At 45.5% G+C, this 14,740-nt stretch overlaps 1 protein-coding gene across 1 annotated transcript; it reads right to left on the bottom strand.

Annotated features, from left to right (window-relative positions):
• Window positions 1-993: 993 nt before the first annotated feature.
• LOC147187774 (sine oculis-binding protein homolog) lies at window positions 994-13,263 on the bottom strand. The gene is made up of 7 exons (XM_086101076.1): window positions 12,978-13,263; window positions 9,251-9,380; window positions 8,866-9,060; window positions 8,065-8,216; window positions 6,859-6,954; window positions 4,869-6,787; window positions 994-2,945 (listed from the first exon to the last, which is right to left on the bottom strand). The coding sequence occupies exons 1-6, from the start codon at window positions 13,068-13,070 to the stop codon at window positions 4,874-4,876; spliced, it is 2,580 nt and encodes an 859-aa protein (XP_085957202.1). The 5' UTR covers window positions 13,071-13,263; the 3' UTR covers window positions 994-2,945; window positions 4,869-4,873.
• Window positions 13,264-14,740: the final 1,477 nt, after the last annotated feature.

Below are 14,740 nucleotides of genomic sequence, written 5' to 3'. Positions count from 1 at the left end.
CAAAAACATTAGGGAACAATTAAACAAGTACAGTTTATAATCTCACTTAAAATGTATCACTGGTGGATGTGAATTTCATCATCAAGCTGTTCTAAATTACACTTATCAATTCGTGTCTCGTTTAAATGCCAAAAGGAGAATTATTTACATTTGCAACACTATTTATGCTTTTATTTTGAAAGTTCCGGTAGGGCTCTGTTTTGTTTAAACTCACTTGTCATCCAGCTTCCCCACCTTACATATACATTATTATTAGATAGTGTTTTCCAAGGACTTAAACCCGCCCGATTTGTTCATCCATCCTGCCCATGGATGTTGTTCCCCCATATCCGGATACACTTGCACCCTCCAACCTCCCACACACCCTTACCCTTGCCCCCACAGGCCGGAATTCCTGCCCTCTTATCTCATCAATCTGTTTCAAAGCCTCAACTCACTGACTTTCAGTATTTGAGGAATGCTGATGCGCAGCCTCACAGACATGCTGCTGCTGCTGCTAAAAATAGACTTTGGAAGCGACAATTCTGGCCGTCATATATTGTAAACAAACGTTCAAAATTCAGACACGGCACTGAAAAAAAATGCAAAGTTGTTGCTTTTAGAATAACTTTTATTTAACTTTACAAATAGTTCAAATACAAACAGCCTGTGATATCTATTTAGTGGGCTAAATGTGTTATAGCAACAAAACTGTGGCACTAAAGTACTTTTTAATCCAAATTTCAGTAAGCACACATAAAGCATAAGGGTGTAAAAAAAAACAGCCAATAGGTAAAATGTGCAACAAAATCAATATTGGCAGTTATTTGTTTGACTTTTCAATCCTATGGTGTGAGACTAGAGTTCTGTTTTTTTTTTTTTGTGACTCACACAAGCTGTTGTCCAAGTCCCCTGGCCAGCCAAGGATGACTTCCAGTAATAATGGCATGACCCTGTGGTGGTGAGCGTGGCGGGTTGAACGAGTGTGGGGGGGGGGGGGGGGGGGGGGGGGGGGATTTGACGTGGGTTGGCTTCTTGACCCATCAAATAGGACGACACGCTTGTGCATTTTTTTCCCTTCATGTGATAGTGCTTTATGCGTAGGATTAATAAAATAATGGCATAGCAGAAAATGTATTTGGCATGTAATGTCAGTCTGGTGGCATTTTTGACGTTCCTGGTATTGTCTCAATGTAAACAGGCAGGCATATAGTAACATTTCCAAAGCATACACTGCTCTCTAGTGGGGATGCAGTATAGAGTTAGATTACAGGAGGTCAGATTTATACGTTTGACTCAACTGCATAAACACAATGGAGATTCAAGGGCTTGATAATTTGAGGAAAATCACTTTTGTTTAAACCCATGAGTCTCACCCATATGCTATTAGAACAAAAATCGTATACTACTGTATCTCTATGATCAGTTAGCCAAAAAAAAAAGGTGTTGGACATACAGTAGCATCTAGCTGGATAAAATCTCAGGATGTGTTCCCAAAAGAGAGAACTGTAATACTGATCGCTGTGTAGTACAACATTTGATGGTTCAATATAACACCGCACTTGGTAACAATTACAAGCCTGTTATTTTGTGGAATCATCAGATAAGAGCCTTTTTTTAAAGGCAGGATCGATTGCTCACTTTGTCCCGTTAGGGTATTCTTAGTGAATAGAAAAGTGTGATTGATTGATTGAATTTGATTGTTGATTATTAATCACATCTTGAGGCAAATAAGGCGAATGCATTACTTGGCTGCAACCAGCAGAGGCGCTGTGGAATCAAGTAATGAAGTGCACCAGGACATCAGAAGTTGAGCAACATGCGCACAGCTCCTGAAGGCAGCATTATTCTGCTCTATCCCCCCAAAATTCTTCTGCTCCATGAACAAAAACGGTCATTATTTCCTCGGTTGTCAAGGAAGGAAATGTGGCCAAATGGGCACCTAAACAAATCAGGTGAAGGTCGACGGGCCCGTTAACCCTTTCAGGGACAGCGGTTACTACAGTGGACAGTTTATCGTGTTATCAGGTTACAGGGTGCATGAAAGGGTTAAACAACATTTATGGACCAGCATCATCGGGTCCACGAGAGTGATCACATACCATCGCAAACTACTGTGTACCAGTAGGCAATCCCTTCCATAATCTGTGCTTTCTATACATTATTTTACAGGAGTCATATTCAGACATGTTATCACACTGCTCAGTCATAAGTTTTAAACCCCAAATTCCTCTCTGATGATTAAAAAAAAAATCTCACCCCTCCCTGAAAGGCAGCAAGCTCAGAACTCAAATGTTAGTGTATTTGGATTGGGTAATGAGATGGACGAGAGAAGGTTATCCTATATTTCTAGCTGTTGGTCAAAAAAAAAAAAATCAAAAATAAAACCCTCCTCCTGAAGTCTGAGCCCACGTCGGTCAGGTAACCCAAAACCTGGATCGGGGAGTCGGTGTGGTATATGGGGAGAGGAACAATGTGGCTCTTTGTGCAAGCTGGGCAGAGAAAACAAGCCGTTTCCCCTGGAAAGAGATCATATTCAGGCTCCATCTGAGAAGACCACACAGGGCTGATCGCTGCCCTGTCTGCAGTGTGGAGCGAGGAGTCGGGAGAGGAGGGGGGGGGGGGTTGAGGAAGACGAGTGCACAAACATGACACACTTTCGGGGATAGTCTAAAAAGGTGTCAAAAAAGATGGTCCATATCAAACAGTCCTTGAACACAACAGAGCAAACTAACTTTTGACATTTTTCTTTGGTCCCCGCCTCCCTCCTCCCACTCCCCCACATGTAGACTTCGTGTGGCCATCTGGGCTTCCTGCTTTGGCTACCTGCTCATCCACAGGTTAGGCAACACCAGTGGGCTGCGGCGAGCAGGCGGGATGGTGTTAGCACTGGCGCCGTCCACACGAGGGCGGGGTACTGAACCTGGCACTGCCATACGTTGGTGAACAGGGGTGCTCTTCATCCACTGGGAAAGGGGGAAAAAAAACAAAGTGGGCGGGGCTGAGGAGATGTAAGAGATCCTTTAAACATGTCACATGTATTTATTCACCCATGTTATATAAACACTTTGAGTCAACTCGACACTACCGATAAATTACACAATCAAACCAAGAACATCTGGCCTCTCTCTCTCTCTCTCTCACACACGTGCGTATTAAATGCCAACAAGCGCACACTCGTGAAGGCAACTGTTCAATACTCCCTCCGTCTCATTGCATTTTAGTTTCAAAAGCTCAGCGAATACTCAAAGCGGTCGGTTCGGATTACACAAGCCTATAAAATATCCCAAATAAACGCAAAGGAAATTTAGAAAGAAAAAGCAACCGTTTCCTGAGCTCAACCCCCACCCCCCACCGCGCTCCACCGTCGGCTGCCATTTCTGTCAAGAGCGGGAGATATTTTAAAAGACGTTCGGCCTGTAATGACAATGAGGGAGGAAGGTAATGCTGCTCTCAAAGCGCAGAGGTGGTGAGCTAAAGCCATTCACGTAGGGCAGCGGCCAGCTCTGGTTACACACAACTGCCGGGCCATAAATCCGTCTGCACGACACAAGCAGCGCGCTGTGATTTCATATGTATCGGTTACTAAGGGAACACTGGAAACCACAACAAATGACAACACTCACTTTTCGAAGAAAGGGAATCGCGCAAAATATGTGCCAAAAAACATTATTTCAAAAGACAACGGGTTCGCCTACGCTCTGTCAACAGCGTTTGAAAATAGTTTTATTTTTATTTTTATTTTTTTTAAAGTTGACCGTTGACCTTTCGAGGGACAACGCAGCGGAAAAGCAGAGCGGTTGAAATGAAAAACCATGTCTGAAATATCAGCGGATTAATCTCGGGACATACGGTAACACGATCTCATTATGGCAAGATACCAGTGGGCGCGGGCGGACGTGTGGTGTTACAGCCATTTGGACTACCAAGTCGGCGAGTGAAATAAAGAGGGCCCTTTGATAGGTCCAAAGTCAGGAGGCTGTTCTGCTATACTTAACATCTGGTTGGCAACGAACAGCAGTTGCCGGTGCAGACGGGGAATAAGATGATAGGAGAGCGCTTGAGTCAGCCAAGCTAGAGTGTCACAATGACGTGCTTAATTGAATCATTCTGTTCTTGTCCATATGTTTTCGAAAGAACCTCCAGAGCTGTATTCCAGCTGGGTCGTACTCGTACAGTAGTACCTTGTAAGCCTTTCTGAAAATCATCTGACTTGCTGCATTGACACTGAAACATATTTGTCTCAGTTTGACTTCAATCTTGCCGGATCATCTCTTGCTCATCGGTCACCTGATACAAAAGAAGTCGACCGAAAATTGGTGCGTTGCAAACTACCCGGGATATAAGTGTATGTTCTACACACACAACTGAGTGGAGCCAAAGGAATTCTGGAAGGCAACCAAAGCATTGTGACTGTCAGGTTGTCGAAAGTGATCGCCTTTCAAAGTGACTCTCACTACCCGTGCCCTTCACCTCCTTCCCCCTGTTTGTAACCTTAGAGCCCCGAAGAGTGCCAGGTAACCAGGATTCTCTCCGTTCGGCGCCATGCTGTTTAGTGACCATGTGCGTGTGAAACCTGTGATTCAGTTTCCCCTACGGGAGTCTGCGCACAGACTTTCCGGCCCTTGGTCAAATGATATTTGGTATGATTGGTGGTTTTTAATTCAGAACATGGCATGTCACTTAGGAAAGGGTTGCTAAGTATTATAATGCAAGAGGATTTCTAAAACCAATAGCATTTATTACAGTAGTTTGTCCACTTTTCCTGTCATTCCCGAAGTTGTTCATTTATTTTCCAAGTCTTGGGGCTGCAGACATGCGCCAAATTGAGCATATTAAGTGTTTTCTCTCTCTCCCTCCCTCTCTCGCCTAAAACATTCATTTCTTACCTCTTTTATTTGTTTTGATCACGGATTCGTAGGCATCTCCTCTTCAAAGCTGGCTCCATGTCTCCAGCACTGGGCATATTATTAGCAGGGCTCCTTAAACTACCCTTGTCCCTGAGTTTGGGCAAGAGTAGTGGGGTGGTGGTCCCACCTGTCTTTGGTGCGGTAGGTAGGGCATAGGCGTGGTCCTCGTCTGGCGAGTGTGGGTCTTCTCCTGTATCCCTACTGGCTGTTGAAGGCTCCTCTGTCTGATTAACTGGGCCCTCAACTCGTACAGAGCAGACAACTGAGCACTTGTTTTCTTTTATAGATTCCATCTCGGTTAGTGCGGGCTCTGTAGGTGCGGGTGGTCTCTGGGGTAAGGGTGAGCCCGGACTGGCTATGGATAGCACTGAGGAAATCCCATTAGGACCATGGTTCTGAGATTTCAGGACAGAAGCCATGGCATCATATGAGTGGTTGTTCACTTTAGGGCTTGGAGTGTGTGAAGGTGAGGTGTGGCTGTCCTTATGTTGGTATACAGTGTCAAGAGAAGGGGGCTGCGTTGGTGGAGGTGGGCCTGATTTGGTACCCTGCACAGACCCTGACTCCTCTAGCCCTGAGAAGTCCACTACTGCTTTGACGTTGGGTTCTAGCTTCACCTGGGATCTCTGTAGAACCCATTGTATAACTTGTCGTTCTGAGTGCTGTTGCTGTTTGTAGTCCGTCAATCCTTCTGAGCTGCGTGTCGAGGAGGGAGATGTGTTGTACTGGGCTCTGGGAGATAATGTTCCACTGTGGCACGTTGACGAAGGGGATGAAAATGGCCTCTCTGATTTAACCCAGCCTATGTCCTTGGAATTGGAGTCACTGGGTGAAGGGAGACCATGAGGCAAGTTTCCACTCAATCTGTGGTTTAACAATTGGCCGTTCCCTTCAGGGATCCCGGGGGATGGAAACCTTGCTGGTATGGATCTGCATCTGTCTGTTCCCTCTGGCACAGGCTGTATAACACCAGTGTGGTTTGGGGTTTCGTGGTTTGTTTTGGAAGGGACTGGAATTGGTATCGGAATGGGTATTGGGACAGGTAGAGGAACAATAATGGGGTACGGTACCAGGACAGTGGGCTGGGGTAGAAGAGGACTGAAGGAAGGAATGGCAAAGTTCATTAAGGGAGGCATTGGCACAGGGCCTCTGGGTAACATAAGCGGGGGAGAGTGTAAGCCGGGGTAATAGGGCCGAGGGAGAGGATGCATCAACCCTGGGGGGTTAACGGAGGAGGGATTGGGAGGCTGCAGGTGTGGAGACTGTGGAGGTCTGTGGATAGGACTGGATGAAGAACCAGAGGGTCTTGGATGGTGGGCATTAGCTAGGGGGCTTCTGAGGCCCTGGGCATGAAGCGGAGGTCTAATGAAGGGCATTTGCATTTGAGGCATCCGCGGATGTTCTAGTGGGTGGCGTGGAAGAGGAGGAGGAATAAGTGTAGGGTGAGGTGACACCTCTCGAGCAGCAGAAGGTGGAGGAGGCTGAATGGGCCTTTCTAGAGTTCTCTGCCCAGTGACAGGAAGCTTAGAAGAAGATGATGTCTCTGATGGCGACCCGGAGGATGATTCTGATGATCCCAGGATTGGTGCCGGGCCCTTGGGAGATATGTTTCTTTGATGCGCTTCCCCTGTGGTACTCGTGTTGTTCCAAGACTCTGGCGTGAGAAGGTTTTGCCCGAGAATATTGTGGTCTGATCTCCCCTCTTGGCCAGCTCTGGCAGGGCTTGAGCATGTAAGAGCCGCTCGAGCTTCTCTGTAGAACACATCCATCTTGTACTGATTCAGGCATTTGGTGCTGCAGAACTGGAGTCGCTCTTCACCCGATCCGAAATCCAGGTATTCTTTGGTGTGGCGGACATGCTTACACCAATCGCACACCTGCAACACAGGAGAAAGAGACTGTGGAGGGTCACAAAGGTGATCTGTCATCTTATTACCGGTGTGAAACTGTTGATTAAGGATCCTCTTACTCTGACGTTGCTGTTTATCTTCATCACCAGCCTGGGTGAGTCCTCCGGATGAGAGTGCTGGGGCGATCTCTCCCCATGGAGGTCTTCATCTCTGGCCTAATTGGTAGAAACCACAATATGAAACATCCACAGTGAATCAACATCAAGCAGTTAAGCAAACTTGAGTTCACACATGTGATGGATTAACTACAAACTGTAGCGATGTATTCGCTTGTAAAACACACGAGAGTGGAATCGATCTTTTGGCCAGCAAATCACATTTGAAAAACTCCGGCAACAAGCGTCAAAAAAAAAGCTTGAAATGATTTGCCCTGTCATGAATGGCATCAAACCCTAAAGGTCAGTTCAGCGAAGGGAAAATCATTATGTGGTGAAATAGATACGCATATACAACCAAGCAGTGAGGTAATGCAACTGATGTACCGTCATATTAATGTTGCCAGTATTAATAAGGGAATTTGTCTGGATTTGTGTAAGACGATCTTTTTGTGGATTCGAGTGGTTCCCCGGCCCACCGAGTCGTGTTGAGTTACGACACATGAGGCAGCTGAAGTTAAGGTATGCACTGAAAGTGGACACCTCGCCTCAGGCCTCCTGGTCTTCTTCTCAGACAAGCAGCAACAAGTCAACCACACTGCTCTCCTTCCCGCCTCTGAAAACGTAGAAGGCTTGTTGCACGCAGTCTACCCAGACCACCGTTTGGTCCTGACACTCTTGTGAATAAACCCATCACGACATCAATGGCGAAAGGGGATATCGATGCATGTCACCCCCTACCTCGAGATGGTATGTCCATGTCTTAATGGGAGGTGACAAATTATGCTCTGTGCATCCGAGCGTTCCCTCACAGTCGTTGTTAGGGTCTTTCCCCAAACACCAAAGCCACTCTAATGGGCGATACCCCTCCATTAACGAGAAACTGATACAAAGCATCCTGGATGACCTTTGACCTGTGTGGGTTTTTTTTTTGACAAATTAAGTGAAATTGAATGATTTCCCGCTGCACCCTGGGTTTGCGTTAGGGGGGATAGGGTTGCAGTGAAGGTCAGGTTAAGGTTAGTCCAGTCCTGTGATTGAGTGGCGATGTCCAAGATTGGCAGGATGAGTGGTCGAGAGAGGTATTTTGCTATCTGGTCGCAAAGGATAACCCTCAGCTGCGTCACAACTTACTTATGTTCACAATCACCACGTTCTACCACTGCTCACCTTATTGCGCTTGAAGTAAGCCCGTCTGCAGGCGGCGAAACACTTCTCGCTGCAGAAGCTCTTGAGCTCGGAGCCCATGCATAGAGAGTAGCGCTTGACACCTTCCTTCTGGCACCAAACGCACACTATCTGCACATTCTGCACGTCATCCACTGCAAGGTAGAAGAAATCGCCGTCAAACCAGTGCAACGCGTAAAACTCAAATGTACCACAATTCTGCTTTTTTGAATTAATTCAAGCAATTCTGTAATACATGTTTCAGTTGGATTGGTAAATTGGTGCTGTTGTTGAATCCGGCTTTTTTTCATCTCAGGCGGGTGGCTATGGTAAAGCCTCTCCTTTCTCAACAGCACTTTGAAAGAGTAATTCATGCCTTTGTCGCATTTCAGTTGGATTACTCTAATGAATCCTCCATTAAGCGTCTCCAGTTGGTTCATAATGCTGCTGCATCCTTTTTGACTGGTACTCGTAAGAGGGAGCACAAAACTCCCTTAGATGCCTCCCTGTGCATTTTAGACTTCTTAAGATTCTATTATTTTGTTGACAAATCTTTTAATGGCCTCACCCCACCTTACCTCTGTGAGCTCCTCCATCGCTATGCACCTGCCCAGTGCCTCAGGTTTGCAGATCAGACGCTATTAGGCGTGTCGAGGACTAATTGAAGGCCCAGAAGTCTTTCTCTCGCTAAATGTTAGGCAAGCCCCATCTTTAAAACTAGCTAATTTTTATTCTTTGGTTTTTGACCGAGCGAGGATAAACGATATGGAAGATTGCATGAAAGATCATTTTAATGCTTGCTACCTGCTGACGGCTTTATGAGCGGCACGATAACGGGCGCGCTCTTTTGCTCCATGGGCGTTCTTGAGGAGGTGTTTGTTGATGAGGAGGAAGAGGAAGACGAAGGAACGCCGAATGACTCCCTCTCAACGCTCTTCATCGCGAGGACCGAGTGACTGACTTTGCTGTCCACGCTTTTGGGTTTTGGCAAAGAGTTTTCTGAAAGACATACCGAAAATATCTTCACCATCAAGGAATTGCGTCAACTTTCCAAAAGGGTGGTGAGTGATAAAAGATGGATCTTGATTGAAAGATGACGCTGTAAATTTGAGTGATTAAAATGTCAGTAGAACCCGCAGAATCCGTTCGCAAAGTCTTCTCTCAATTACAGTCAAGCAACTGCCCTCACCTTTCAACACGGACACATGCTGCCGCCTCTCCCTGTAGTTCCTGATCTCGTTAGCCTCGGCGTCTCGGAGATCTACTTTGTCGTAGCCGTACCATCCAAGAAGCTCGTTCATCGTGCTTTCTGCAAAAGTCTACATTGGACAAACAGAAGAAACAGTGGCGGATTAGCATTGTTTTTAAATGTGTAAAGAATAACAGATAGAATATTGTTTATATGGTTGCGGTGGGAGTTTTTATCCAATGCTAAACATAATCAGACCTTACTACCGGCGAATGAATGAAAGGGATTCTTTCTCAGCTCCAGCCTGGTGAGAGAACTGAATCTGAGCACAGTGGAGTCCAGTATGACACTTTTTTCCATGATGTATTCATGTTGTTTACCCTTGCTAAATCTGAGACGGAAAGGTTTAAAACCCGACACCGGCGTGAGATCTGTGAATCATCCTTTGTTTATCTCATCTAATTAGAAAAAAAAAGCGGGAGAAAAGAAAACGGTTTAGCTGCAGATGTGTGGTCCCCCTTTTTCTTCTTCTTCTTTTTTATTTATTTATTTTTTTGTATATATTTTTTTATTACGACCAGATGAAAAATAAATAAATCAAAGCACAAAGGTCTCTCTCTTTATCCACCCACCTCTCGCTGCGGTTTTGGAGGAACCGGATTGGAGGAGAAATCTGATCCAGAATGGGCAGAAATCAGAGTGGGACACCCAACACCACAGTGAGGTCCCACGCTTCTCGGAAATGCCCCGCTTTTCTTCCTTCTCCCAGCTTCCCCCCACCTCACCTCAGATCCATCCTCCCCATGTTTGCCATCCTCCCCTCCACCCCGACACCTTCCAGCCCTGACACCCGACCCGGCCCGTCCTCTCGGGTTTCACCCTTTTCCAACACAGCCAGTCTGCTGTGGCGGCGTCGAAGCGCCGTAGTACCGACTACACATTCTTTCCCTTCCTTTCGCTTTCCTCACTCCGACCTCTGCTCTGTACCGGGGCCCTCAAAAGAAATGGATCCCTCCCTTGACTTGCTCACTTTCTGCTGCGTATGTGTGCGAGCGAGAGCAGCGGTATCATATGCAGCTAAATATGCCTAACGATGATTAAAGTCAAGTATCCGGTGTCTGGTGCTACGCTCTTGGGCCTGACATGGAGGGAGTAAGTTTGAATGTGGTGTTGAAACAGATGTATTACAGAGACAACACTGGGCCGGACCTCAGCGGAATGAGAAATCTGTTCTCCTGCCTTCCAGTGTGTTAACCGCTTTCCATCGTAGCTCTGTTAGTTCAAGGACTCGACACACACACTCAACTGGCAGATTCTTATAGAGTCAACAGAATTGATTTCAGCCAACCCAGACCTTTAGAAATAGGAGTCCCTCAGGGTACAGTCAACCTGAATATCCCTCCCCGCACTGTTGTGCTACCATTCAATGTCGAGATTTGACTTGTCACCCATATCACCCGTATCACACTGTACCTGTTCCAGGGAAAAATATACAAACAGTGACTCTTCACCCCTTTTCGTGCACCAATAATGATAACCTGTCACCTGATCACATGATAAGCTGTCCACTGTAGTAGCCGCTGTCCCTGAAAGGGTTAAAGTCCAGTGATTTGCCCTCTGAGGTTCACGAGTGTAGATTGGACCCTCGGGACAGAAGCTGACCCTCCCAAGTACACGTATTTCTGACACCTCATGGTATATTATTGGATTCTGATATTGCTGTTAATACCCGTTCTGTGACCCAAATGTTCTGAGGTCAAGTCTTGGGGATTGCACTCCGATGGGACAGTACTTCTATCTCTGACTGCGTTGGGACAGAAATCTGACAGAATCATGACAGTTATTGATAGCTGGAGCTTTTGTCCAAGGTAAATGTTTACAGAACCACATATTAACCCTTTCATGCACCCTGTAACCTGATAACATGCTAAGCTGTCCACTGTAGTAACCGCCGTCCCTGAAAGGGTTTTTTGGAAAGCCTAACTTAAGGGACAATTTATCTGGTCTCTTAGTGGGAGCACATTGAGGATCAGTTCCCCTATTTTTAACAATGTCAGGTTTAGTTATTGTGTTACAGCGTGTACTTTTTTCTAGACCTGTGCAATATATTACTGTAGATCTGTCGTGATTGGACAGAAATGGAGGTTGTCACGTAGCAAGGTGGTGGTGGACCCCAAAAAGCAGGCAGGAGGGAGGAGCAGGGTGTATTTGAAGAAGTGTATTGATAAAACACAGAAAACTAAATAAATCCCAAAACAAAGTCATGAAAACAAAATGAATCCAAAGTAACAAACAAACACCATGACAGAAACTAAAAACTCTCAATAACAAAAACATGACCAAAACATGACTGAAGCTAAAACATAACAATGAACTAAACAAACATGACAGAAGCCCACAGCAAACAATGACCCGACACAGAGTGTTCGGGCTGGGAGTCCTTTTAAAGCCCTAATTACCTAATGACCAACAGGTGTGCAGCTGCAGAGGGAGCCCTACAGTGCCACCTGTTGGTCCCAAACCTAATCATGACAGAGGTTTACTGTACCCCTATTTCGGATAGGTTTCATATTGGACTCTGACTCAAAACTGTTCCCGAGCAGATTTTCCCAAGGTGTAAAAGCCGTCTATCCAGGGTATAATTCCAGTGGCACACCCACTGTACCCCGGAAAATGATCTCCTGTAATGTCAATGTATGTACAACGCTGACGTTCTTTCATCGGTTTTGTCTGTCCACCCTTCCCACAGTGTTGTTTGTGTTTCTTTTTTGGCAGTTCAGACAAACATCTGCTTTGTGAGAGTGACAGGCCGTATCCTAAACCGCAGCCAGATTTGTGTCCAAAGCCAACAAACCGGGGGCTGACCCAGAGAGCCAACCGGGGGCAAGCTTTACATCAAGCGAGGATAGCGTTTCACATGTTTTGATTAAAATTAGTGGAGCTCGTAACACTACACCTCGTCTGGATATCAAAACTCCACAGTCCAAACCACTTAGTGAAAAAAGAGCACATTTCCTTCCCGCGCTGCCAAAATCATCCCCTCCTTCATGAAAAAGAAAAAAAAAATTCGATTTCCCAGGGTTGCAGGCTTGAAGGAGCCTTGGATATCCCTTACCAACACTCTCAAATAACCACTGTCCGAACCCAAACAAAGCACACAATCCTTGGATAGGTTTCCATGCAGTAATGTGTACATAATGGTGGGAGCGAATTGCGCCTTTGACTGTGATTTGACTTGTCATTAGCAGAACAAGGAGAACCTTTGAGGAGGCAAACATCTCTGATGTTCAAGTGGCGATTAAGTCATGTTTTGCCACCGAGCGTGAGGTTGACGTGAGTCCATTTGGGGATATTCATGTCCCAAACTGACCACCACCCCCACCCTTCAACTCCAGCGGGGGCTGGGAAGAAGTGACGCACATCTGGATCTTCAGTGGACACAACTGTGTGCACGTCGGGGCCACAGCTGGCCTGACGCCGCGTCACAAAAGGGACAACCTACTTTTTTTTCCCCCATCAGCTAACATCTGCAGTGGAATTACAATTTCCTCTATGGGTTAGATTAATATGTGAACACTTGTTGAAAAGAGATAGCTTGAAAGGTTATGGTCTGTCACATCAAATGAATAAGACGTGTACTCGGCATATTAGTCCTGCACTGATTTGTGAGTGTATAACCTAAATAGGAAGAAGGGGTTTTCTATTAAGTGACCCAACATCCTCTCACCTTCATCTCCTGATTTATTTCCCTCTTGACGGGATGCGCGGGTTTCCTGCTGCGTTTACTTTCTGGCGGTCTCCCTTTCTCCATCTCTGGCATAGTCCCGGTCTGTGGTGGATCCGGTTCGGATTGAAGTTGGATGTGGCAAGCCGTCAAAGAAATTCGGTGGATCAGTGGAGCGGGCCACAGTGAAAGCTGTCACTCACAATGACAGCGGCTGTCATTCCCAAACGTGGGGGCTCCTTATCTGGGGCTCCACGCAAAAAGAATCCGCGGAACATGCGTGCGCGCTCCGTGCTGGAGGCTCCACTGGCGAACCAGCGCAGCTCGCTGAGGTTTTGCGTCATCAAGTTAGTGTTGATAGGAGAAGGGCAACTTCCGGTTAGCACCGAAAATACAACTTTATTGTAAAATAATTTTTAAGCTTATATCGCAAGTCATTTGAGCAGCTATTTGATAATTGTACACACTTTGTCCTCACTAGTAAGTAATTTTAGTACACAAGTTGGACGTTTCTTAGGAATTACATTTTTTTCTCTCCACGATTGTATTTCTGCGCACTAATAGAATGATTTGGGCGGAAAACGAAAATCTAAGGTTAACTAGTCAGTTGTTCACATGGTTGGTAGTCAGTAAAAATATGTCAATGGGAACTAGGTACTTTCAGTTCAGTCAGCATGTTAGGCAAGCGGTTTGCACATCTGCCTCACAGTTCCGAGGTTCGGTAAATAAACCATTGACAAGTTTGTGAGAATTCAAATATTTTTAAAAAATATGAAAATGAAAGCGATATAGTCACAATTTGCTTTCAAATATTTTACAATGGCTTGTTTAAATTTACCGTTACGGCATACCCATTTGTTGTGCTTTTATTTTGAAAGCTAAACAGCCTGCTCTTGGTTTAAATACAGTTTTTTACGATGCTGCCCCCCGCCCCTCAGGATGGAAGAGGGCAGGCTTCTGATTTGATGTAACCTAACACCGGGCACCCACCCCCGCTGCCTCCCAAATCTCACAGATACATTTCATAAGGAATGCAAAGACTGTGTTTTATCTGAGGACACAGGACAAACACTGTCTCTTGTCCTAAAATAAGGAAGGAGATGAGAAGGCCACTGTGGGTTAAATGATACGGGGGAGTCAGGGGGTTAGGGGGAGGCTTTTTCCACTTGGCATCCTTTTGATCAGAGCATGTCCAGTGTAAAACACATGAAACATCCACAAGGTCAAGATGCGTAAAAGGTGAAAGTCAGGTGAAGTCTTGGTCTGTACAGCTTTACGCATCTGGAGGTTTTTGAAGAGAAACATTAGTGCCGTGGTTATTCTGGATGTTAAAGGCCAGGCAAGGAACTTGCGCCTATCGTGTTTCCCAGTCGGTGAGGAAAAGATGGGGACGATCGAGTTGCATTCGGTAACATAAACATGAGTGTCAAGCGTGTTGTGTTGCTTGAACGGAATTATTTTTACCTGATTATTTTTGCATGCGTGCTCAGAAATAGGACCGATACGGGAGGGGTCCATTTCTGTTCCTTTAGTTTCACTAATGTACTCCATTGGGTGAGTTACTGGACACCATATGTGACATTTTTGTGGAATTAATGTCATGTAAGCAATAGATTTGAGGGTATCGCTGTTCCAAAAAGAAAAAAAGTACATATATATATATATATATATATATATATATATATATATATATATATATATACACATTATATATACACACACACACATATATCTATATACACACACACACACATCTATATATATAT

Source organism: Hippocampus guttulatus, chromosome 20 (assembly GCF_054856545.1).
Source record: "Hippocampus guttulatus isolate MCC_2025c chromosome 20, RoL_Hgut_1.0, whole genome shotgun sequence".
In the NCBI taxonomy this organism is placed as follows: domain Eukaryota; kingdom Metazoa; phylum Chordata; class Actinopteri; order Syngnathiformes; family Syngnathidae; genus Hippocampus; species Hippocampus guttulatus.
The sequence above is the reverse complement of the archived record's forward strand: the minus strand, read 5'-3'. Positions and strand labels throughout refer to the sequence as shown.

Coding starts and splice junctions, on each gene's coding strand:
- LOC147187774 (XM_086101076.1), bottom strand. CDS start 13,070: ATGCCAGAGATGGAGAAAGGGAGACCGCCAGAAAGTAAACGCAGCAGG. Junction 9,061..9,250: donor GCATGTGTCCGTGTTGAAAG/GTGAGGGCAGTT, acceptor TATGTCTTTCAG/AAAACTCTTTGCCAAAACCC. Junction 6,955..8,064: donor CTTACTTCAAGCGCAATAAG/GTGAGCAGTGGT, acceptor TCTACCAATTAG/GCCAGAGATGAAGACCTCCA.